Source organism: Pithys albifrons, chromosome 18, assembly GCF_047495875.1.
Source record: "Pithys albifrons albifrons isolate INPA30051 chromosome 18, PitAlb_v1, whole genome shotgun sequence".
In the NCBI taxonomy this organism is placed as follows: domain Eukaryota; kingdom Metazoa; phylum Chordata; class Aves; order Passeriformes; family Thamnophilidae; genus Pithys; species Pithys albifrons.
The window spans coordinates 12811285-12837999 of NC_092475.1; the positions used below are offsets into that span (position 1 = coordinate 12811285).

Below are 26715 nucleotides of genomic sequence, written 5' to 3' on the forward strand. Positions count from 1 at the left end.
TTCCAGACAGTGCTGAGGTCACCTCTGAGCCTCCTCTTCTCCAGGCTAAACACCCCCACCTCCCTCAGCCTCTCCCCACAGCACTTGTGCTCCAGTCCCTTCTCCAGCCTCGTTGCTCTTCTCTGGCCCCGCTCCAGCCCCTCAATCTCTTTCTGAACTGAGGGGCCCAGAACTGAACACAACACTCAAGGTGTGGCCTCCCCAAGGCAGAGTCCAGGGGAAGGGTCACTGCCCTGGGCCTGCTGGCCACGCTAGTTTGGATCCAGGCCAGGATCCCATTGGCCTTCTTGGCCACCTGGGCACACTGTTGGCTCATGTTGAGCTTCCTGTCCCTCAGTCCCCCCAGGTCCCTCTGCCTGGCTGCTCTCCAGCCACTCTGTGCCCAGCCTGGAGCGCTGTATATGATATGTATATGTATATTCTCTAAATGTCTGCAATTATGTGGATACAATTTTCACCCAAAATAGGGAAGAGGGAAGGGGAAAGGGGGGGGGGGGGAGGGTGACAAAGAGACAAAAAAAAATGGGTACAAAAGACACCCCCGCCTACCCACTGAGTAAACCACTACAACACAATCCCACCACCACTCTTAGAAGACAGCTGGCCTTTTTCTCTCACATGGGGGGTGGGGGTCTCACTCATGCTATTTCCCAGATCTTCTGCATGGCTCTGATAAGGGATTGAGCAGCAGCAGTGAACTCCCTGCACTTTACCCTCCCTGGAAACCGAAGTAAGCTGAACTGCCTGTCTCCTGTCTCTTATCCCGTGGGAGGGGAAAGAATGGGTGAGGAATACCTGGGAGACAAACCCTTCTCTGGTTACATCGGGTTACCAGGAAAGAGCCTGGGATAAACTATTACAGGGTCTCAGCTCCAGCCTCTGCCTTTGCAGCACCAATGGGTGCCTGTGCACCCTTTGCATCTGCATCTTTCCCCACGCTGCTCCTGACCTGCTGCACCCACTGCTGCCCGGGGTTTTGCCTTTCTCAGGGATGTGGAACCACAGCCCCACCATCAGCATGGACACCTTTCTCTGGATCAGGTTGCCCCGTCCAACCCGACCTTGTAATTTCAGAAATCGTGTTCTAATGGTCCTAGTTTGGATTTTTTTTTTGCTTTAAAGGAGATCTCATTTTTCATTAGTTTTGCTTTTATAGACTCATGGATAAGTGTGTAAGGTGAAACTGTGAAACAGATTTTACTTTGTCAGCCCTTTTTTTTTGCAAGTCATACTATGTACCTCTGCAAGAGTATATTTGCATACAGAGTGCAGGGCAGAACCACAGAAAGCAGGTTTTTACTGGTGCCAAATATCTGTGTGTTGGAAACTATTTTCTAAATGACTGGCATGGAAGATCTCTGATTTATGTTTTTACCTCTCAGCCAGGTGGTTTTTCATAATGCTCCCCATTGTCTTGAAAAGTGATTATTCTTCTACATTATGCTTTGCAACAGAAAAAAATACACATGGTCTTGAATTCTGTGAGGCAGAGATGTACTTCTGCTTGGGAAAAGGTTTGGGTTGGAAGGGACCTTAAAGTTCCAGACTCACTGCTATGGGCAGGGACACCTTCCACTCTCCCAGGTTGCTCCAAGCCTCATCCAGTCTGGCCTTGAACACTTCCAGGGATGGAACACCCACAGCCTTTCTGGGCACCCTGTGCCAGGGTCTCACTACTCTCTGAGTAAAAAATTTCCTCCTAATATCTAATCAAAACCTACAATATTTTAGTTTAAAACTATTACACCATGTCCAGTCACTCCCTCCCTGTGCAAAAATTCACTCTTCCTCTTTTTTATAAGCCCTCTTTAAGTGCTGGAAGTGACTCAGGTCTCCCTGGAACTTTCTCTTCTCCAACCTGTCTCCAGAGCAGAGGAGCTCCAGCACTTGGAGCATCTCCATGACTTCCTCTGGACTTGTTCCAACAGGTCCGTGTGTTTCTTGTGCTTTTCACCCCCAACCCTCCAGGTGGGGTCTCGTAGAGAATTTAGAGGGGGAAAGTATTTTGAGAAGTACTTGTGCCTGCAGGTGAATAGTGTGTGCCTTGGGCTGTGCTGCAGGTTGGCAGTGCTGAAAGAACAGAGGCTGTGGAGTGAATTAAAGTTACTATTTTTCTTCGTGTCAGTTGAGTAGCACGTGTGATTTCATGAATTACTGCAGTGAGTCAGGAGCTGCTTCAGAGCCAGGTTGTTAACCTGTACAGCTGTCAGCAAGGCGTGGGGATTGGAAGCATAATACATGGTCTTAAAAAGTGAATAGCTCTGAGCCATCTCCTCTGGCTCCTCTGACAGCTCCGTTCCTCGCTGCAATGTGCACTTCTGTGCTTAGTTATTTGCTTTGCAGTTGAGAAAAGATAAATAGAGATCTCCAAACCTGTTCCCTCAGTGTGTGTGTACATCAGACACAGCATCACCCAGTGACTGTGTGTGCTGGCAGCTGCCACCTTCATTCCCTGAGGAACTGCCTTTATTCCATCCAGGGGTTCACTTTGGCTGTGCACCTGAGCTGTGCTGCCCACAGTGGGTCCCTGCACGCTCCCTGGGCAAAGGGGGCAAAATTATATGGTGGGAAAACTTCCCCTGCTGCAGGTTTCTTTATTCCCAGCTGCTCCCTTTTCTCCTTGGCTGTTCCAGTGGCCACTGTAGCCCCTCTGGTTGCAGCCAGGGCTATGGAAATCAGCATCTCCATAAAAGACTCCCAGAGCAGAGCCTTGCTTGTAGCTGTTTCTGAAGCAGACAGGTATAAGCTCTATTTTTATCTCAGCCCTGAGGTTTTATCTTGCAGAAAACAATGTTCCTCCGTGCCTTTGACGCTGGCACTGTTCTGGCACAGAGCCTCCGTGGCTGCTTTCAGATCTTGGTGTGTTTTCTGCCTCTCTTAGTTTCCTGTGAATTGCGTGTTGCTGGTGGAGCAGCCAGTGCAGTTAATTCTCATTAGCACTTACTGTATTGAATCATAGAATCATAGAATGGATTGGGTTGGAAAAGACCTCCAAGATCATCAAGTCCAACCCTTGGTCCAACTCCAGTTCCTTTACCAGATCATGGCACTCAGTGCCACGGCCAAGCTCAGTTGAAAAACCTCCAGGAATGGGGAATCCACCCCCTCTCTGGGCAGCCCATTCCAATGCCTGAGCACTCTCTCTGCAAAGAATTTTTCTCATCTCCAACTTCAATTTCCCTGGCAGAGCTTGAGCCCATTGTGCCCCCTTGTGCTATTGCTGAGTGCCTGGGAGAAGAGATCAACCCCCACCTGGCCAGAACTTCCCTTCAGGCAGTTCCAGACAGTGCTGAGGTCACCTCTGAGCCTCCTCTTCTCCAGGCTGAACACCCCCAGCTCCCTCAGCCTCTCCCCACAGCACTTGTGCTCCAGTCCCTTCTCCAGCCTCGTTGCTCTTCTCTGGCCCTGCTCCAGCCCCTCAATCTCTTTCCTCAACTGGGGGGCCCAGAACTGAACACAACACTCAAGGTGTGGCCTCACACAGAGTACAGAGTACAGAGTCCAGGCTGTCTGAACACCAGGCCAGTGCCAGGAATGTGCTGCATCCCTGTACCCTCCTCCCTCCCCAACAGGTCACCAGGTGCCTTCAGCTCTCCAGCTCCTTCAGCTGCTGATGGGCGAAGGACCAGCTTAGCAAGGACCTGGTGTTTATTTTTTTTTTGCAGATAAACTCCTCGAACTCCTGTGATAAACAACTCAGGATGTGCTTATTGTTTGGTTTCGAAAAGGAAGTGATGTACATGCCTGAGCCTTGCAGCAACATTGCTGCAAAATAAACAGCGTTGAGCTGGTCAGAGATGGGCTGGGGATGTCCTGGGTGGGACTAGGGGGTGCTGCTCACCTCCCAGCAGCCTGTTTTCCTTAGCCATGCCCAGACTTGGAGAGAAATCAGGAAGGGTTTGGTTTCACCAGAGCTGCAGCTCCGTTGAAGAAGAGGAGGATGGAGATCTCCTGAGCACTCAGTGCACCAAGGCTGCTCAAAGCACCAGCAGCACCTCTCCCCAGCAGCGTTACATCAGGCTAAAAGCTAAACACAGTCATCTGAACACAGTCAGAAAGTATCAGATCACAATCTGCCCTCAGGGGCAAAACCTGCTCAGCTGAAACCCCCAGCACCTCCTCCATGCTCAGCAGAGGTGTAAGTGAGAGCAACTTTGGCCTTTAAATTAATCGTCCTTTCTCTGAGCATCTCCTCACTGCAGCTGGGTGGGGGAGAGCCTGGATGGAGGATGAGCTGGGCTGGGCTGCTTTCTCTTCTTTCCAAAGTTGTCCATGAAAGGGTTAAGCAGAATTTTGATCTCTGCAATATTTTCATGCTTATACATTCTCATTTCCATGACAAAGATGGTAGGAAGAGCAGAATAAGGTACAGAATTTGCAGAGCAATTTTAAGACCGTAATGAGAACAGAAAATAGTAGGGGGAGAAGAATTGTAATTAGAATATGAAATGGGAAAAAAAATTAATCTATTTCCATGTCAGTCTTAAGACTAAATTCTGCTGCTCCCTGTAGCTTTCAGTGGATGGATTTTTTTTGTGTGTGTACATGAAGAGCTTGGACTCCTTTGCAGGCTCTGAAAGATCCAGGTAAATGAGTTTAAATCCTCATTCCCCCCCAAATGATGTAATAACAATAATTTTGTGTGCAGTCTCTTAGATAAATGAATGCTGTCACTTGAACAGTGGTGGCAGTTGAGATCTCTTTAGTCTCCAGCCCAGGAGAATGAAAGGGGATGCTGGAGGTGCTCCTGGGGTGGGGGCTTGTGCAGCTGCCTGGGTGACCACCACATAATCACATATCACAGAAGCACCCAAACCACAAATACTGCCAGTTGGGAGAGACATCTCTGTGTCCCAAGCTCCCAAGCAAAGCCAAACCCAGACAGGGCTGTGCAGCACCTGGTCCAGCTGAGCTCTCAGTATCTCCTGGGATGGACATCCCACAACTTTGTAGTTTAATATTTGACCACCCATGTGCTGGGAAATGTTTTTCCTGATGTCCAGTGAGATTATATCTACCCACAGAGCTTCCAGCAGCTCACAGGTCAGGCTTTGAATTTACTCTTCACCCCTAATTTGTCCAGATGCTATTCTGGATCCTTCTAGGCAACAGCATCCTGCAGCAAGAGGCTTTGTTGTTGGGCCCAGGGGGAAGAGCTTCTCTATGAGGTGTTTCATTCAACTTGCTAATGATTTCAGTGTCTTCCTCCTTGGTTTTAGGCTGTGAAAAGCAGAGAAGAGCCATTCCCTGTTCTCATCTCATGACTTCATGTACATCTCTGAGTCCTTCCATCACCCTTCTATCCCCCTCTTTTCCTCATCCATGTATGCCATGCCACACCATGGATTCCCCCTGTCTTTCCCCTCTCTCCTTCTAACTGTACAGATGGTAAAATAATACTTGCTCTTTTATTCTTTGCTCTTTTCCTAATTGCTCCTGAAACTTGAATGGCAGTTTTGGCAGCTGATGGTGACTGAGCAAAAGTTGGAAGTGAGCTCTCCAGAACAGTTTTTCTTCTGGACAGTAGCAGCTATTTTAAGGCCCATTGTCATGCCTGTATAGTTGGGGTTGCTTTTCTCCAGTGCATTACTTTGCATTTATTGACATTAAATTTAATCTTCCATTTCCTCAGTGCCACTTAGTGCTGCAAGAGTCCTAATGCAAAGCTATTCAAAGTCACTTTTAGTTTGGCTAGCCTGAATAATTTTTGTCTCATTAATTAATAAACTGAATCCTTCTAGATCAGTTATATTATGAACTGGATAGAATTTAGTGCAGTTGGATCATGGTGCACTTGCTAAAACCTACTGGGTATCTTTTCACTGGCTCTGAGCAAGAGAACCTCCCCCTGGGTCCTGTGAAAAACTGGGGGTTGGGTTTTAGAGCTGTTTTTTGAGGGACTTTGAGAGATGTCCAGCCAAGGGATCACTTCACCTTTTCTGTGTGCTTGTTGACCCTACACCAAACACTGAAGTGGACTGTGAGGCACAACATCCCTCATCTGGGATCCCTCCATGCTGCCTTGGTGGTGTGTTGGAGCTCCAGATGGTTTCACACAGAGGGAGTTGGACATGCTGGTCTGGCACCTTCTCCTTCCCACTGCTGTTTGTTTGGGAGCAGAGGCAGAAGGTTGTGCACTGCAGTTAGAATCTTTGACTCATTAAGTTTGGAAAAGGCCTCTAAGATCATCAAGTCCAACTATTAACCCAGCACTGCCAAAGCCACCATGAAACCGTGTCCCCAAGTGCCACATCTACACAGCTTTTAAATCCCTTCTGGGATGGGGACTGCACCACTACCCTGGGCAGCCCCTTCCAAAGCCTGACCCTCCTTTCAGTGAAGAATTTTTCCCAAGTATCCAATCTAAACCTCCCGTGGAGCAACTTGAGGCCATTCCTTCTCCTCCTGTCCCTGTTCCCTGGAGCAGAGCCTGCCTTACCTCTGGCTCCCCCCTCCTGGCAGGGATTGCAGAGCCAGAAGGTCCCCCCTGAGCCTCCTTTTCTCCAGGCTGAGCCCCCTCAGCTCCCTCAGCCGCTCCAGCCCCTTCCCAGCTCCATTCCCTGCCCTGGACACTCTCCAGCCTCTCAATGTCTTTCTTGCCATGAGTGGCCCAAGGTTCCCTCACATTGTTTTAGAGCAAGTGGGTGAATGTCACTTGGCCATGGGGATTCCTTAGGATTTTCTTGGTTTGTTTTATATGTTTTCCTATTTGCCAGCCCAAGGTGAGAGCTGGTCAGGTGGGTCTTTCCAAGGGAGGTGCTCCAGTTTGGGCAGGACTGACTACTCATTCCATCAGTGTCCACACTCATCATTCCTATCTTTCCCACCTGATTTTAGTTTCTTGACAGCCTCTGCCATACCTTGTTCAGCCCTTGGCACCACCAGCTCTACCAGTTTCCTGCTCCTGGTGCATTTGAGAAATAACTGTTATTAGGCTCTTACCCTACTTGTAGGTTGTTCTTAAAATCACAGAATCACAGACTATTCTCAGTTGGAAGGGACCCACAAGGATCATCGAGTCCAACTCTTTAAGTCAATGGCAAATAAACAAATCAACCAAAGAAACCTCTTTTTACTATAAGGTTTTCAGCCTTAAGGCTTCAGCTATTTCTGGGATAATACATGGGAATATTGTCTGTGTGCAGAAAACCCAGCCCCTTAAACCCTGGTGGCCCTTGTGGATGCCAAGCTTGTGTTCTGCCGCTGACACCTGCTGTGGGGTCGTGCTCCCTGGTAATGGCATTTGTCCTGAAGCAAATCCCAGTGCGTGGCCAGCGTGGCTGGGCTGGAGATGCCGAGTTTCCCTCACAGGGAGGTCCTGGGAGGAGCCGTAAATCCAGCGCTGAACTCCTGACCCTTTTTGACAGGATCAACCGAGGGGCCATCCAAGCATTTCAGCAGACAAATAAATAATGCTAAGTAGATCACTTCAGGCCAGAGGTTGTGTAAAGACCTTAATGGGGAAACTGCAGTTAAAGAGATTAAGCCAACCCCAGCCATGTATTCCCTGAAGAGGCGTGATGGTAAATTACTCCTGTAGGAAATCGCGGCGGCGGCTCAGCCGGCACTGCTGAACCAAGGATTTCACATCCCAGGCACCAGGCAGAGGTTGTGCTGGTAAAGAGGATCCTTGCCAGAGCCACGATCCTTGGCTTTGGAACTGGGTGCCCAGCACAGCCACAAGGGCTGAGCCTGGAGGGCAAGAACAGGATGTGGGGCTGGAAGTACCGTGGCCAAAATGCAGCTGGAGCAGAATGTGGTTCTGCCACTCAAATAATGCTGATAAAAATGGATTGTGGACAAAACTACTTCTGTAACACTTCCTAAAGAAGAGGTATATTTCCCAATGCTGGGCAGGGTGCCATCAGAGTCAGCTGACTGAACCCCAGCAACACATGGGCTGCAATTATTTATCATCATCATCATCATCATCATCATCATCATCATCATCATCATCATCATCATCATCATTAAATTAGTATTAAATATGCCATTGTCTGTATTATACAAGTTTTCTTGTGTCCTAACTCTTTTTTGACTAAAAACCTGAAGGAATTTCTTGCATGGCATTATTGTGGGTCACTCTGTGCCTTGATGGTTGTGGTGGTTGAGGTGCAGCTCTCTGGGCTCCAAAACCAGCTGCATTCCAAGCATCTCTGGTGAACTGTGGTATCCCCAGGGCACCCAGTTTGATAATGAGGATGTCATGAGAGGGACCCTGCTGTCCATCTCCTGTGTCCTGGTCTAAGATGCTTTCTGTCTTTTGGAGATAAATTTCTACTCTGGAATCCACCCAAGACTCCTCCCAGGCATCTCCTGAAGTCTTTCACATCTCCTCTTGGGAGCCGAGACTCCTCCAAGGAACCTCCCCAGGATGTTTTTGCAATTCTTGTTATTCTGGGATCCACTTGAGACTCTTCTCAGCATCTCCCAGAGTCTTTTCATCTCATTTAGGCCCTTGATATCCCAGGTAGCACTCCCAGACTCCTTCAAGGAAGGCACCCAAGATGATTTTTCTTCTCATCCTGGCACAAGGAGGTCAAACTGAGAGCTTAAAGCTTAAAGCTCTGAGCAGTTGGAATCACTGGAAGCATCCAATTGGTTCTTAACTGGTCATGACTTTTAGTTACTGCTGAATTTGTATTACCAGGCCACTTTTTCAAGCTCCAGATCCTCAGTGGACTTGCAATTAAGGTGCTCTGCTTTAGTGTTGCCAACGAGTCTCAAAATTTAGGTAAGACCCCTTAAAAAAAAAAAAAGGCAACGAACCAAAACCCCAAACTTACCACAGAGAAATTAAAACAAAATTAAATAAAAAGTTTGGAAGGTTTTTGAGATCTTACAGGTATCACGGAAGCCATTCTGGCAAGAGTTCTGCCAACATTTTTCTTACAGAGTTGAGGTTTTCATCTCAGCTCGTGGCTCTCAGGAAATAAAAGGATGTGATGAGATTCATAATAAATTGTACAAGCTGGCAGTGCCACCCATGAAAAAGTAACACCTTGTCGGAATCTTGGCAGGAGGTTTGTGTTTCTTTCCACTGGGCCCTTCCCAGTTAGCAAACATTTGTTCTCCATGTTTGCACAGAGCCAGAGATCCCACAGCTGCTTTGGGGTCTCTCCCAACTTGCTGCCTGCATTTATTTTTCTTATTCATTTCCATCTTGCTAACACGGGGCCCATGTGACCTCTGGGCACATTTACAGGTTTGAAAATAATGTTGTAGGTCAAAAATAACAAACCAAAGGGAGTCTAGAAAAGCAGTAAAAATCTAAAAAGTGCTTGGTGCAACAACATCTGAATCGAGCTCCCTGTATGGGCTGAGCTCTGCAATGCCACATAGAGCTCCTCTGGAAGAGCTGTAGTAAAAGAATTATATTTTAAAGTAAATTTTCTGTGAAAATCTGATTTTCAGAGGGTGTTTTCTCATGGAATAGAACTGCCCTTTCATCCTTTTCTTGGACCCAAAATACACAGTAACAGGGCCCTTGGAGAGGTGCAGCTGTGGAGGCACAGCTTGGTGTCTGTCACCCTGATGTCCTTGGGACTCCCTTTCTGAATGGGTTGGCAGCATCCATGTGCTTATCCATCGGTGCCAGGCAGAGTCACCTCCTATGGCACGAGACTGAGTGCTGCCTGTTCTTTGGGTTGGAGTTTGTCTCCTGCAGTGAAAGGCATTTTGATGGTGTTCATTTGACTTTGTTGCCAGAGTTCATAGGAATTTGGGTACTTTCCTTGGAGGGTCCCTTTCTCTTCTTATTTCCCTTTCCCTTTGCTCTTCCCTTTCCCCCTTCCCTTTCTCTTTTCCCCTTTCCCTGCCACTTTTCCCTTCCTCTTCCCCTTCCCCTTTTCCGGTTTCCTTCCCTTTCCTTTCCCCTTTCTGCTCTTGCCTTTCCCCTCTCCCTTCTCCATTTCCCTTTCCTCTTTCCCCCTTTTATCCTTCCCTTCCCAAACCTCCCCTTCCCAAACCTCCCCTTCCCAAACCTCCCCTTTCCAAACCTCCCCTTCCCAAACCTCCCCTTCCCAAACCTTCCCTTCCCAAACCTCCCCTTCCCAGACCTTCCCTTCCCAAACCTCCCCTTCCCAAACCTCCCCTTCCCAAACCTCCCCTTCCCAAACCTTCCCTTCCCAAACCTCCCCTTCCCAAACCTTCCCTTCCCAAACCTCCCCTTCCCAAACCTTCCCTTCCCAAACCTCCCCTTCCCAAACCTCCCCTTCCCAAACCTCCCCTTCCCAAACCTTCCCTTCCCAAACCTCCCCTTCCCAAACCTTCACTCCCCTTCCCAAACCTTCCCTTCCCTCCTCAGCTTTGTGCTCATCTCATGCAGCAGAGAGTGAGAATCAGCCACAGCCACTGATTTGTTTAATAGGCTGCTTCTATTAGCCAAAGAATAATAGAATTAAGTAATTACAACTGAGCAAAAGGATGATTAAGATGACTGCAGAAAATTCCTTTCAAATTAGGACTTGAAAATGATACCTGCCACTTCACATGAGCAGACAGTTGAGTGCATGCTGAATCAATTTTGGGGTGCAGAGGATGATGAATGGCTGCACCAGGTCTGGAACAGGAGTTAGACCAAAGGAGAAAGGGAGGAAGAGTTTAGAACCAAAGGAAATATTAAAATGTCTGTTTCTGCCGTAAATCTACCCAGAATGATGGGGTTGATTGCTTTGAAGTGCATTCTGTAGCAAAACAATAATGAGAAGAGGGAGAGCACATTCCTTATCTGCTCTACCTGGCTGGTGTATAACTGGCAAACATCTAATTGAAAAAAATACACTGATGGGAGAATTTCTAATAAATTTGTTTGCACCCTCATAGCCTGGAGGAGAGGGGGGAAAATCCAATCAGCAGTAGGGAAGTTCCAAAGTTTCCATTGCATTTCAAGTCTTGATTTTCAGGCTCACTGCTCAGCCTGGCAATCAGAGGAACAGTAATTTTGTAGGCAGGATTCATTATGGTTGTTATAAAGGCATCAAGGGCAGAAGGAAGTGTGGAACGGAGGTAGGGGAATAGTAGAAGCCATAAAAAGCATTACATTCTGACAAACAGAAGGATACAGAGAAAGGAAAGTGTTTGTCCTGCCCCGGACCTCCCCTGTGAAGGATATTTTTTGTTTGCTGAATGTAACTTTCCAGGTGACTTTTGCTTTCTGGAGAAAAAGGTTGTAGTCAGGTGGGAGTCGATGTCTTCTCATGAGGAACAAGTGACAGGAAAGAGGAAATGGATTCAAGTTGCGTCAGGGGAGGTTTGGGTTGGACATTACGCAGAGTTCCTTCACTGGAAGGGTGGTCAGGCTGCTCAGGACAGTGGTGGAGTCACCATCCCTGGGGGGATTTAAAAGATGTGTGCATGTTACACTTGGGGGCATAGTTTAGTGGTGGCCCTGGCAGTGCTGGGTTAATGGTTGGGCTTGATGGTCTTAGAGGGCTTTCCCAACCTAAATAATTCAATGATTCTGTGATTCTCTCTCCACCAGCCTGTGCCAATCCTTCTTCCAATTCAACCACCTCTGCTGGGCTTGGTGGGGTTGTCAGAGGGTATTGAGGCTGTAGAGCTGGTTGAGTTTCTGTGCCTAGAAGTGCAGCAGCTCCAGCTGGAACTGCAGTAGCAGGAACTGGCTGTGCCAGTGATCATTTAACAGGTGGAGGGAAATTCAGACACCTGGCTGCCTTCTGGGGGAGCTGCTTGTCCCAGTGAGCCCACAGAGATGCCAATGCTCGCTGCATCCCACAGCTCCTGCTTCACTGATGGATTGAACAGAATCCAGCATTTGTCCAGGGATCCCCTTCCACCCTGCTGCAGCTGCTTCTGGCATTAGTTAATGAGTGTCACAATACCTGCTCCAATTTCACAGCTTTTAATTGCTTTGCTCTGCTATCCCAAAGGATAGTTTGGCAATTAGAGGGTGTCTGAGGCCGAGCAGAGCAGTGTTACCCCCAGCTGGCTTTACTAACTCTGCTGACTTTAAGAGCTAATCCTGTAGCACTCAGAGAAATGGAAGTGTAATTAATTATCTAGGCTGAAAATCTTCACCTGGTTTTATTTAGATTTCGTTTTTATTGCTCTTAATACGGCCAATTTCTGTTAAGGCATAACTGGTATCAGCTTCGTATCAGTGAGTGAGAGCAGATGCAAGGGGTGAAACAATCTCCAATTCATCATCCTGCTCTTAAGGGCAAGAGGGTTGGCTCTTCCCTGTGCTAAGTACAAGGTGTCACTCACAGCTGGTACCTCCATCCTCGTCTCGGGAGTGTTTTATGGCATGGCCCGTTTTATTGCCGTAATTAATTGGAGAACTTCGCCTTGAGGACTGCCCCAGCCATACTTCGAGCCACAGACAATCCTGGAGGGCTTTTTTCCTGCCTTTGGAACTGGAGCAAGTGAACAGCTAGTGCTGTAGCTAATTAATGGGAAGAGTTGTCGTTCTCCATGGGGGTTTTGTAGCCCAGTAAGTGGATTAGGGCGGTCCCGTGGTGTTATGGTGAGCACTCCGGACTCTGATCACAAAGTCGTGAGTTCGAGTCTCAGTGGAGACTGTACCAGGCAGTTAAAGCCTCCCTGCCATCCCATCCCATCAGATCTGGGATGCTGAGAGAAAACCAAATTTAACAGAATATAGCCTAAAATTCTCTACTGAAGTAGATCAAATGCACCAGCATAAGTAAACTGTCAGTGGTTTCTATGGCAGAAGTTGAAAATAAAGTATGTGTTAAAAGCCAGTTTTTCACTGTCAAAGACAACATTCAGGTTTCTGGGTAAGTTTACTGGGTATTTCTCAAATAAATTCATTTATATAGAATCCAGTATCAAATTGGATCATAGCTTGTCCTACCTGAAACTGAAACCTATGACTGGCCAATGATTTAACTTAATTTGTGAGAACATTTTTTTATTAGTTAAACTGCATGTACTTTGTATTGACTCTCAGGAGTTAGACAAAACTCACTGTAACACTTTAAAAGAGGGAAAGCTAGTGATAGATCAGATCTCGGATGCTCAGCAGGGTCAGCCCCGGTTAGTACCAGGTGCTGTGACAGTCCTGAGGACTTCACTGTCACTGTCCAAGCTCACTCGGCCGTGGCAGATGAACCTCAGGACTGAAACGGTGGGGCCAGTTCTGCGCACGCTGAGCCTCACCTAAAATCCACTGCACAGGCTGGAAGGGCACACCCACGTGGGGACAGCCCTTCCCGAAGTTTGGCCATACATAAGTGGATTAGCAGCTGGGAGCTGAGTGTTTGCCAGAGCCATGGGGGCACGGGTGGATGTGTCATGCTCAGGCTGCTCAGCCTCTTGCCCAGCCATGGAGGAAGAGTCCTGGCAGAGCAGGGGCACAGGAGATGTGGGGAATGTGTTCTGGCAGCCAGAGTGTGCAAACAGCAGCAAGCACCAGGATGGGGAATTGGGCTTTGCATATAGACACCATCCTGTACATTCCAGAGTGATTCCACATTGCTTTGGTGTTAAGGGGTACACAGAGGTCTGGGAGAGTGTTAGATGGGACCTGCCTGGCTTGGAAATTTCCATTAATGGAAGTTGACTTTTTGCAGCTGATTGATGGTCCAGTAGGAATTTTAGCAAGAGCTTTTTTTGTGTGATCTTTGCTGCAGGGCACATCTGGGTTTGCACACCTTTGGCTTGTTTGCTTGAATTTGAGTGATTCTTTCCTTATTTCACTGAAAAAAATGCCATGACTGCTGTGTGACCGTGTCCTGTTGGGATAACCAGGATGTAGGTGTGCTTGTGCATGCTGCAAACTTTTAAAAGAGCAGCTCAGGATTTTCCTCTGGAAATTTTGGCACTTGATATGAAAAGCCAGGGAGGCATTTGGGATGCACATGACCATGGTGTGCAGCTGGAATTTCACTAACTCTTGACTTTCTGTTGCCTTTCTAGTTTGATGGGGAGAACATGTACATGGGAATGAATGACAACGCCCAGGAGTTTCTATCAGCCAATCAGGTAAGTGTTGGTTTGCCGGGGTGGGAGAGTGGTGAGATTTTTAGAGGAGTTAGTCTATCCCCAAGAACAAAGTCTAGGAGCTCTCTGTGAATCTCCCCTCCTGGGACATCAGGAGTGTCCATGGAAAGGGTCAGCCTGGCTGCTGCCAAGGAGCAGCGTTGGATGCACTCAGTGCAAGGAGTGGGATACACATGTGTGCCAGTGCTGCTGTGTGGCACCAAAGCCTGGCTTAGCCAAGCTGGGCCACCAGAGAGGCTCAAAAGCTTTGCCTCAGCATCCTTCTCTCCAAATGAAGATGCATTTGGTGTTTCTGGATGCGATGATGTTTCCAAGTATTGCGTGAAGTTCAGGTGTCCCCTTCCCTCATGTAGAAATATTTCCTGTAGCTTAATAGATTAACAGTTAGAGGGGACAAAAAGGAATCAAAGGTTTCCTGTTTTGGAGCTATAAACCCACATGTGGAGGACCAGAATAGAAGTTCATGTGTTGCAGGTGCCTGAGCCTTCTCTGAACTTGGTACATGTGGAAGAGGCATGTCCATTCAGGGAATCCCTAAACACATACGTTGGTTGGAACAAAATGATCTTTAAGGTCCCTTCTAACCCAAACCATTCTGTGATTCTATAAAGCTAAGCCCATGCTTAGGTCCTGCTGGGAGGGGAGGACTTCAGCTCATGTTTACCTGTCCCTCTGACCAGGAGATGAGAGGTGGTCCCATGGGCATCCCTCTGGGGTGGCCTGGCATGGTTAGAGCATGCTGGGGACTCTGTGCATCTTCAAGGTGCCTAATGCTGGACACATCTCATCACATCCAGTCCTGTGAGGGAAGGGAAAAGTTCATGGCTAATACACTTCAGGCTCCCATTTTTGGATTGTGTCAGGCCATTTTGTTCTGGGGGGGGCCACAACTTTGGACCACAGTGTGCCCCTGAGATTTGCTACTTACTGTGGCAGTGCTGTGGCTTACAAGGCAAGTCATCCATGGTGCATCTAAGTCCAGTACCAGTGGGGATCAAACTATGTGCATCTTACACTGGAAACAGGAGGAAAACCTGTGGTTTGCCTTCTCAGAGTGTGGCAGTGTGTTGGCTCATTGCTTGGGAGGGTTGTTCCTGCTCTGACTTTGGAAGCAGGCACCTGGAGCCTCTGCTGCCACGGAGTGGGGACAGGTTTTTCTTGCATGAGAAGGAGTTCCAGGGTGGGGAAGGAACAGCAAACTTTGTGCCATTGAGTGATTCAGCCGAAACAAATATATAGACAATCAACAATGGTGTGTGGTTGATCATCAGAGCCAGGAATTGCCAGAGGTTCAGTAAATACAGAAAGGAACAGGGTGAGCCCAAGCTGCCCCAACCAGGGCTCAGCTCTGTCCCCCCCAGACTGAGCAAAGCCTCTGAGCAAAGGGGGATGCTCAGGGGGCAGTTGTCTTAGACATTTTGCCTTTAAAACCCTCCAGGGGACAACTATTTCACAGGCTCATCCGGAAGGGCCAGCAGCAACCAGCCACAGTCCCTGGCCATGGTGTGCCAGAAGGATCAGACTGGTCTTGTGCAGAACCATGGCCAGCATGAACCATTTGTGCTTCCTTCCCAGCCCCTATCACATCCCACTTCCCCCATGGGTGGGCACAGGAGGGGAATCAGAAGTGATGCTGCAGGGTTTGGAATAGTTTGCTGCAGCATGATGGAGGAGGAGAGCTGGCTTCCAAAGAAGAGCAAAGGTTATCATGTGGTGGAGGATTTATGTATCCATTCATCAACTCCATTCATCATGGAGTTTGATCCTGCAGAAGGATCAACTAAACCAGCTTAGCTCCCTGTAATGTGGGAAATAGAAGTTTACTCTTATATGTTCTCTGTTTACTTTGGAGCAGCAGTTAAGGATAAAAAGGGAGGAAATACCTTTCTCTTGGCAGAGAAGGGGCAGGTACCCCCCATTACAGGGATGGCTTCGTGCATCGAGGCCGTAGTGCTGCTTTCTCCATCAGCAAAACACTGTAGGGAGTGATGGAAAATAAATGGGACGTTTGCCTTGTCATGCATCTCCACTTCCCTTCCCTGTGCTGATATGCTTAGGACAGTCAGAGAGGAGCTGGGAGTGGGACCGAGGGGTGCAAGGGCGTGGGGTGGCACCTGGGGCTCTGTTGGGATGGGTGCCCTGTGGGATGCTGCAGTGACCCTCCACAGCCTTGCCTGGGGTGGCAGGAGGGTAGTGGGATGGAAGGTGAGGATCCCAGTTCATGCCCTGAAGGTTAGTTGTGGTTCACACCCAGCATGAGCTTTGGCCGAGGAGGAGGGGGAGCAGCCTTCCTCCTCACCCTCATTAGCTCATCATCTCCCTTTATTTACCTGCACATCAGGACCTGTTTGCCAGAGAGCACTTTATAGCCCCAGCCATGCCTTCAGTACTAATAACACAACTCTGCTATTTAAATGACGGTTCCAGATGGATTTTTATTGTTTGCTAAACCTGTTGTAACCTCAATGAGTACATTAAACAGCAGGAGGGGGGTTTCACAATCCCTCTTCAGAGGCTGCTAAACCACCGACCCAGGGACACCTGCACAGCACTCATGGGACGTTGCTCAGCCCTTGGGATCTGTGTGGACAAAGGCAAATCATACAGACTCAGTACTGGAACCATCACCCTGTAATAGACGAGCCTGGTGTGTTGGGTTTTTCCCCAGTCAAGATCCTGCAGCCCCCTAACAGTGGCCTTATCTCAGCCCCTTGTCTACTTTTTGGTCTTAGGGGGGTTCTGTTCAGCCTGGAGGAGAGAAGACTCCAGGGAGACCTTAGAGCTGCTTCCACTGCCTAAAGGTGCTCCAAGAGAGCTGGAGAGAGACTTTGGACATGGGTCTGGAGTGACAGGACAAGGAAGAATGGCTTCCCATTGCCAGAGGGCAGGGTTAGATGGGATATTGGGAAGAAATTCTTCCCTGTGAGGGTGGTCAGGCCCTGGCACAACTTGCCCAGGGTAGCTGTGGCTGCCCCATCCCTGGAAGTGTCCAAGGCCAGGTTGGACAGGGCTTGGAGCAACGTGGGCTGGTGAGAGGTGTCCCTGTCTATGGCAGGGGGTGGAATGAGACGGTCTTGAAGGTCCCTTCCAACCCAAAGCATTCCATGTTTCTCTTGTTTCTCACGGCAAGAGTGTGGTAAAGCTGGGATCAGGGTTCACTTGCCTTTGCTTGGGTATTCCCTGCCCTGCACAGCTGCTGACTTGGGGAGAAGAAATAGCAGAACAGCCCAAGCCCCTCATAAAACCCAACAAAACACAATCCAAAACATGTGAAAGCAGGTGACCTGCTCCTTCCCCTCATCTTCCTCTTTGGGATGCCTTTTGTGCTATGGCTGCAGTTCTTGTCATCCCAAAGGGGTTGGTCTCAGCTGAGGATGAAATGCAGAAATAAAGGAGACTAAAACATAATGAGACTGCTGATGGATCCAGGCTCACACCAGAACAACCTGCTTGGGCAAAATAATTCCTCTTGTTCCATCAAATAGGAGGGACATTTGACCCCAGAAGTGAGTCAAATGTGAGATGTAATTCAACCCCAACAGAGGCCAGAATATAAATGCAACTTGTCATCTGATCAAACCATCGCAGACATTTGACCCCCAAGATGAGTGAGGTATCTCTTGTGTCTCATGGAGTCAGCAGAGCATCATTCCTCACCCCTGTCAATTTTCTTTCTTTCTTTCCCACCCCTTTCCCCAAACAAAGACAAGGAATTAAGTAATGCAAAAAATCCCCAGGAACGGCAGATTCCCAACTATATGATGTGCTCTGAAAGATGAGCAAAAATGCAATGCTGCTGGTAAAAGAAATAAAAACACACACAAAGTCAGTAGGAAAAGATATTTTATTAAGGTCTATGTGATAAGGAGAGTAACACCAGGAAAGGGAAAGGTTGGGAAATTCCTCATGTAGCTGGACAGGTTGGTTTTATTTGGCATCAGGACTTTTGCACTTGCAGAAAACATCCTTAGGTGCTTTATAAACATGGATTGACTGTGCCTGGGAATACCCTGCGAGGAGGTATCACCATTCCACGTTCTGGGTGAAGAAATGCAGCAGATGCCTTGCTGGGGAGCTGGAGTGGTGTCATGAGGATGTGGGAACCACCAGGCCCTGGCACAGCTTTGGGGACCCTTGTCCCTCAGGTTGTTGGGAGCAGGGATGTGACTGTGCCAGGCTCATGGTGGGACATTTTGGAATGCTTTAGGACAATGTTTATCACATTTCTCTTCTCTCCATGAATATCTCTGGCTGCTGGCAGGGCAACAGGCAGCTTGAAGGAGGAAAGAGAGGATTATTTATCACTGGACAGTTTAGATTCTGTGCTCTGACTAATGCCAGGAGCTCTCAGTGGGCAGCTTATTCCAGCTGAGCAATCTGCCTGTTTCTGTACCAACAAGTTAATTTGTGTGACTCCTCGTGGAAAGGCTGTTGACCATCAGTGTGGTTCATTCAGGCCGGGGAGGTGCATTGGGGAAGCAGCTCTTGGCTTTTAACAGTCTTTAACAGTCCCTTCCAACCCAAACCATTGTAGGATTCTATGACTGAAAAAGCAGGACTTCACCCAGCTCTGGTGAGACATCAGGTGTCTCACCTGAAGTGTAGAACAGCACAAAGGGCTTTAGTTTGGGCTGTGGACATTAGGGCAAGATTGAGTAACTTATGGATGGGGCTGCTCACACTTCCACTGCCAAGAAAGTGAATCCCAGGGCATAGATGTGTTTGTGTGGGGCAGATGAGTGTAAAATAGAAGCTGGAGTTTCTCTGGCTGTGTGTAAATCAGGGAGCCCCAGGGAGTGCAGGGGTTTTACTGACACCCCCAGAGAGATGGAGTTAAGAGACAATTTTATTTGTAATATGCACACACATACACAGCATCTGTCTTCAGATGTGCTCCTGTATAAATGTCACTGTGGGGTTAGACACGCCTGCCCCTTTCTGCACACATGAAATCCATCTGTGGATGTATCCGTGTGTTGGATGTGTATAAATCAACATTTATCTACTGTATCTCTTGCCCTTTATCTCTTTACCTCCATCTATCTTCAGGCTGGGGTCTGTATTAGCCATAATAGATACAGTAAGTCACTGATCTGGTGGGTCAAATGGTCAGGGCTCTCTGAGCAGCCGTCAGGATCCATTACCACGGGGGCCTCCAGTGGGGCTGGAATTACAACTTACATTTGACTCATTTCTGGGGTCAAAACGTCCCTCTTATTTGATCCAATGACAGAAATTGTATAATTTGTATATATCCCTGAGCCATATGTGCTCTGAGTGCCACTCTAATGTGTTTTATAAAGGCACAGCTGTCTTGGTGACTTATTTAAAATGGGATTTTGAAGTAGTGTTCTTGCCATTTAATGTCCTCATTCAGGGTTACACAAGGTTTATCAAATAACAAATAACATTTAGAACATTTGTTTTAGCATAACAATGGGTTTGCTGGTTATAAGGAACTGGATGGTACAATAAAGCTGTGTTTGGTAAATAAGCAATAATGTGGAAAGCAAGTGATAGTGTAATTAGAAATTAATGATGTGCAGGAAGCTCTGGATGCCTTCCTCATGTTCTGCAATACTGCAGACTAGACAGAGCTCATCTTGGCAGCCTCTGCTATAAAACATGCCTTCAAACCTTGTCAGAATGCTGGCAGACGTGTTGTCCTCCCACCAATCTCGACTGAATTGCAGCAAAATGTCAACAGTGGATAAAATAAACCTGGATCTGGGATAGATCCATATGAGTGCAGGGAGCCCCCAGTTGCTGCTGGGGACCACAGAGCCAAAACGTGGTGACTGTGGTCCTGAAGTGGCCATGGAGCCCCAGGCAGCACGAGGGTAAATGAAGATGTGGGTCATCCTTCCCTCATTCTTGCTCCTTCCTTCCTAGTAGGAAGCTGTAAAATGGAGCCAATGTGGACTTGGAGTTCTCCTCCATCATCACCTTGGTGGTGATGCTCTGCCACTGGCAGTGAAGTAACAACGAGCAATTGCTTGGGCTTAACAGGTCAGTCAGTCCCTGCCCTTCGAGCTGTGTGAATTTGGAGGAGTTTTCCAGCACTTTTTTCATCCCCCAAGATGCAGCAGGTTGCTCATGGTCAGCACAGCCACTGCCTTGAGCATGGGATTGCTCCAGAAGAAAGGCTGAAAGAAACCAAGAGGTCATACACATGGCTGAGCCATTCCTTACAGTGATCCTTCTCTTGACTCTTAAAATAAGGTATGCAGTGAAGGTCAGAGCCCACACTGAGGTTATTCTTTGTGCAATTTCCACTCAAGTTCCCTAATGGACTTTGGTGTTTCTAATGAATCTGGCAGTCTTTGCACATGAAGAAACTTATTTTAACTTTCATGCAATCACAGAATGGTTTGGGATGGAAGGGACCCTTAAGTTTCATCTAGTCCAACCCCTCTGTAACAAGCAGGGACATCTTCAACTGGACCAGATTGCTCAGAGCCCTGTCCAAACTGACCTTGAATATTCCCAGGGATGAGACATCCACCTCCTCTGTGAGGAACCTGTCGCAGTGTTTCACCACCCTTGGAGTAAATAACTGCTGAGACGTGTTTTGGGATCTCCATAGTCCATTGATTTTGGCTGTTGGCTGGCTTGGTGTGTTGGTCACAGGAACAGATGATAGTCAGAGGCTGGTCAGTGGCAGAGAAAATCACATATATAGGTGAGGAGTTTAAAAAGGGGGAACATGTTCCCCCTTTTAAGGGGGGCATGGAGAGCTCTGCTGCTCTTGACTCTCCAGTGGTCTTCTGCTCCTTGGACTTTACTCTCTTGTGTCTGTGCAGTGTCTTGTTCTCTTCCAATCTCTAAATAATCTGTATTTTGAAGTCTAGAACCGACCACAACAGGGGCAGAGCACACCTTAAGGCAAGTAACTGATGACTCACCAATCCCTTTAGAATGATATATTGCAAATATTGCAAGAACATATGTATAGATGTATGTATAAAAGACCCCTAGTGAAGAGCAGCAAGAGGTTTATGTAGAGTCAGGATTGAAAGAGGATTACACAGTTTGGCAGTGCTGGGAGTGCAGGCCCCCATGCTAAGATACAGATTTTGCTCTTTCCCTGCTGTTCCTTGAGTAATACTGTATAATTTCATATGTTGTGCTAGAGAATAAAAAAGAGAGGGAAGACATTGATAGATACTAAATGCCTTTCTCAGCAGCCCATTCAGGAAGAATCTCATGGACTATTTTAGAATGAACAATAGAGTGTTACATGTCATTTATTCTAATCAGCAGCTAATGGAAACCCTTCCAGGCGAGGTTTGGGAGTTGAGCACAACTACAGCTGATGATCCAGGCTTGTGAATTTTGCATGAACTCCTGGGTGACAGGGAAATTTTTGAAAGGTACAGTCAGGAAGTGATTCCTGTGGCTTAATCATAGCAAGGGAAGTTTCTGCTGCTGATGGAAGGCTGGCTGTAGTGCCTAAATAAAATAATAATAAAAACCCCTTGGTGTTAGAAGCAGAATGAACATCATCTTCAACCCTTGGTCTCAAGGGACTCCTAAGTTGTTAGCAACAGAGTGTTTGAAAAACAGCCACCAAGCATCACAGAGTTAAAAGCTAATGTAACTGAGCACTTCCTAGACCAAATGGATGGTCTCTGCTTCTATTGCATTTACTCTGGGGGAGGGGGAAGAAATAGCATCTTAAAGAGCTGAAGATTCCTGTCAGGTGCCACAAAACGTCTTGTAGGGACAGAAAACACTGAAACTGTGGTGGTGGTTGAATTTCATGTGTAGACATTTCATGAAGAAGATGAGGTTCTTGAGTAGATTTAGGTTTAGAGGCCAAGGCAGGAGGGAGAAGTTGGTCCTCAGGTGCATTGGAGCATCCACACCACACGCTCTGACTGGCAGCCTGAGGGCTGGGCTCAACATCCACCACTATCCAAGGTCTTCCAGGTGACCACAGCCAGCTCTGCCCTTGGGTCAGTCCAAGCAGTAAACTTTCCCTCCCTTTCCTGAGACTTCCTAAGGTTTTTTGGTATCTAAACCAGCTCAGAGATTGATTTTGAGCCAATGGTAAGGAGCGTATGTAGTAAAGCACCATGGCTGGTTGTAGCCCTTGGTCTGTGAGGTGTGTGTGGGATCAAAACATGCCTGAGGACCTTCAGCCAGAGCTCTGACTTCCTTTGCACTGAAGTCTGCAAGCAATGAAACATGTAAAAATTAATAATAAAAGTCCTGTCAATGCAGGAGAGTGGTCCAGGGCTGGAGGCAGCACAGCTGCAGCCCTGGGGGCTGGGGAGATGGTGGGTACCCACGGGCTGGCAGAGGGGGCAGCAGCAGGACCATGTGCATTTCCCTGAGAAACAGCATTTGCTGCTGCTGCATCTTGATCTAGAGGTGTGCATAGAAGAGGTTGATACCAAGATGAGTTCTAATAGAGGGTTGGACAGGGGTGCTTTTTGGTGCCAGAATACCTTGATGGCCACCAGTAGGGCTGAAGGAAAGGTGGAGCCCAGATTCCAGAAATCCCTGTGTGCTGAAGGGTGCAGGAGATGGAGTAACTGGGGCTGCTTTAAAGCACAGCTGAGGTCCAGTCAGACTGAACAACACAAGGGGATCTGCTGGTGGGGAGGGTGACTCCAGTGGCATGAGGGACACATGGGCTGGCTGTCCAGCAATGCTGCTGAGCTCATAAAGCCAACAGCTCATAAAATAGCAGCAAATGAGAGGGGAAGGCAGCGTGCAGTGTCCTTTAGCCAAGAAAGTGTCACTTTAGCAAAGATTTCCCACTGTGCTCAATGCTGCTATAAAGAGACTGCACGTGGTGTATACAGAGCTGCTGCCCTTGATGGTCAGCACAGCCCAGGGCAAGGGGGCACTTGGAGCAGCTCTGGAGGGAGCAGGTCACCTCTGAAGCACAGGCATCAGCTTATTATGGTGCTTATGTGTGCTTAAAACCCCTGGCAGTGCCTCTCTGGTCAGCTACTGCTGCTCCTGGGAGGGTGCGGAGCTGCCCTTGAGCGGTGACTGTCACTTCAGCCATAAATGATCCCAGAGCACACCTTGAGTGTTGTGTTCAGTTCTGGGCCCCTCAGTTCAGGAAAGAGATTGAGAGACTGGAGTGGGGCCAGAGAAGAGCAACGAGGCTGGAGAAGGGACTGGAGCACAAGTGCTGTGGGGAGAGGCTGAGGGAGCTGGGGGTGTTTAGCCTGGAGAAGAGGAGGCTCAGAGGTGACCTCAGCACTGTCTGGAACTGCCTGAAGGGAAGTTCTGGCCAGGTGGGGGTTGGTCTCTTCTCCCAGGCACTCAGCAATAGGACAAGGGGGCACGATGGGCTCAAGCTCTGCCAGGGGAAATTGAAGTTGGATATCAGGAAGAAATTCTTCACAGAGAGAGTGCTCAGGGATTGGAATGGGCTGCCCAGAGAGGGGGTGGATTCCCCATCCCTGGAGGTTTTTAAAGTGAGATTGGCCGTGGCACTGAGTGCCATGATCTGGTAAAGGGACTGGAGTTGGCCCAAGGGTTGGACTTGATGATCTCGGAGGTCTTTTCCAACCCAATTGATTCTATGATTCTGTGATCCACAAGCTGTTTCTGCCTCCAGGTCCTCCAGCTGCTTGTGCTGTGCTAATTCCTCACTGCATGCCTCCCAAACTACCTGCTGTGACACAGCAGGACTGGAAGCCAGGGCTGGACACACTCAGGATTCGTGCTGAGCTCTGATACTGCAGTGCCATCACTCTGGGAGAGCTGTGATGAGCTGTTATTTGTGCTGTGTCCTGCTGGGGGGGTTGGCTTTGGCTCCTATAATGGACCTCTGGGGGAAACTGTGTTTATTTGTGGAAATGTAGCACCGTGGGCCACAGGAATATGGAAAAAAAATACCCAGCCTGTTGCTTTTGGGATTTCCTTTCCCAACTGATTGATTACTTCTTCCCTTCTCATTGGAGACCCAGCCCAAGCTGGTGTTTGGGTCTGCTGTCACAACACAGTGATTAACTGAGGAGCCACTTACTTCCAGCAGGAAAACACTGTTTTCCACTTCAGCTTTGGATGAAGGGCTGTGCAGAAAGGAAAGCCCCTCTGTTCCCTTGGCTGGCAGCAGATCGAGCCCTTCTTTCTGTGTCAGCTCTAGAGCTGCCCTGGGCACGTGCAGGGTTGGGCTCCATTCCAGCCCCATGAGGGCCTGACTGTCAGCAGGGCACCTGCATCATCCATAACGTGGCCAACAGGACCAGGGCAGTGATTGTCCCTCTGTACTTGGCACTGATGAGGCACCTTGAGTGCTGTGTCCAGCTCTGGGCACCTCATGACAAGAAAGACATGGAGGGGCTGGAGTGTGTCCAGAGGAGGGAATGATCTTGGAGAAGGGTCTGGAGCAGCAGGAGTGGCTGAGGGAGCTGGGTGGGCTCAGCCTGGACAAAAGGATGGGACTTTCTCTCCAACTCCCTGACAGGAGGAGGGAGCCAGGAGTGGGTCAGGCTCTGCTCCCAGGGAGCAAGGTACAGAACAAGAGGAAACAGCCTCAAGCTGTCCAGGCTGGACATGAGGAGGAATTTCTTTACTGATGGTGGCCAGTCATTGAAAGGGGCTGCTCAGAGAGAGGGTGGAGTCCCTATCCCTGGAGGTGTTGAAGGAACGACTGGACATGGCACTCAGTGCTCCAGGGTGGGTGACAAGATGGGGATCTGTTAAAAAGTGGAATTGGTGATCCTGGAGGTCTTTTACAGCCTTAATGATTCTGTGATCTCAGGGGCCTGCAGGTGCTGGAGGATGGTGCATCCTGAGTGTAGCCACCCAACTCCCTACACTCCCAGTCAGGCAGTCACTCCAAACCCTCCTCACTCGTGAGGTTGGGCCCAGCACTGGACCTAAACTGGTTTATAAGACCATAGGGCCACCAGTCCTTTGTGCTTCTGCCCCCTCAAGGAAGGTTTAGAGCTTTCTTTCCCTCTCACGTGACACACCAGGCCAGGCTGGTCAGAGTTATGATGGAAACCAAAAATCAGAGGCAGTTAGGGGTGCACTGGCCTTTCACAGGGCCGTGTGCTCTAGAACTGGACCCTGCTGAAGGGTGGTTATCACAGCAGCCTCAGCTCCTGCTGGCATGACCAGGAGTTCCACCTTTGGTCCATGCCCTCATCACCTGTATCATAGAATCATAGAATCAGTTGGCTTGGAAGAGACCTCTGAAACCATCAAGTCCAACCCTTGATCCAACCCCACTGTGGTTACCAGATCATGGCACTCAGTGCCACGGCCAATCTCATCTTAAAAACCTCCAGGGATGGAGAATCCACCCTCTCTCTGGGCAGCCCATTCCAATGCCTGAGCACTCTCTCTGTGAAGAATTTCTTCCTGATATCCAACCTAAACCTCCCCTGGCAGAGCTTGAGCCCATCGTGCCCCCTTGTCCTATTGCTGAGTGCCTGGGAGAAGAGACCAACCCCCACCTGGCCAGAACTTCCCTTCAGGAAGTTCCAGACAGTGCTGAGGTCACCTCTGAGCCTCCTCTTCTCCAGGCTAAACACCCCCAGCTCCCTCAGCCTCTCCCCACAGCACTTGTGCTCCAGTCCCTTCTCCAGCCTCGTTGCTCTTCTCTGGCCCCGCTCCAGCCCCTCAATCTCTTTCTGAACTGAGGGGCCCAGAACTGAACACAACACTCAAGGTGTGGCCTCCCCAAGGCAGAGTCCAGGGGAAGGGTCACTGCCCTGGGCCTGCTGGCCACGCTAGTTTGGATCCAGGCATGGTTCTGCTGAGGACCGTGCTGGGTCTCACCCAGCAGTGACTCCCCTTCCATGATCAGCAGGCTCTGAGCAAGCCTGAATTAGATTTATCTCAAATCCAGCAAATCCATCAGGAGCCATCCAAAGTGCCAGATGTGATGCTGTATAGCTCAGGTCTATACATCTGTGTACACTGTAAAGGGCAAAATATGACTTGGCTTTTATTACTTTAATTAAAACATGAATGAAGAGTATGAGATTCATATTAAATTGCATTTTCCTGGCTGCTGTGTGAAGGAGCCAACTGATCTGATTACCATGAAGATTACAAACTATCAAAGTGAAAAAGAGCTTTTTGCAAGTATTTCATATTAAACCTTCAAACATAACACTTTAAGAATAATTATGGTTGTATTACTGGAAAATGATTCATGAATTCTGAATAAATATAAGACCCTTAAAGGGAAATGTTCCAAGACCACAGTTTTCATTCCAATCTGGTGAAATTTTAGTATCGCTTTGCAGCTGTAGAATAAAATGAAAAAAAATATACATATACTGTATTGAATATATGTCAGACTGAACTAATGAGATTTTTTTCATCAACTCTGAGCACACACAGAGACAAATGGAATAGCCATCCTGATTTTCTGTAACAGAAAGCATTGAAAGAGAAGGCAGAAAGGATCTCACTGCTCACAAGTCTTTATTCTGCCCTTGATTGTTAAATAATATATTTTAAGTTCTCATATCTTGCCTGCAGAATGTTTGAACTGACACTAATGGGTATGTAAGAGAAAAGAGTGAGCTTAAAGAAAAAAAAAGTGAGGAAGGGCTAGGATTGGGAATTTTATTAGTATTCCCAGTGGGCTGTAATAAAGATACTTTTCACACAATACAGTGAATGTTTACAGCAGACAATTTAGTTTCCTTCCAACAATTATGAGAGAAATTGAATCTCAGGAAATGTTAGTTTTGGCTAAAATTAGACATAACAATAAAGATACCCCTGAAAGTTTATTAA

The 26715-nt window shown here is 48.1% G+C and overlaps 1 protein-coding gene across 1 annotated transcript in view; it reads left to right on the forward strand.

The window, feature by feature from the left end:
* Window positions 1-26715, forward strand: part of TOX2 (TOX high mobility group box family member 2) — a 168290-nt gene that overhangs the window by 52196 nt on the left and 89379 nt on the right. The window contains exon 2 of the mRNA XM_071572680.1: window positions 13903-13968. Within this exon, the coding sequence (XP_071428781.1) occupies window positions 13903-13968 (66 nt within the window). The remainder of the gene's footprint in view (window positions 1-13902; window positions 13969-26715) is intronic.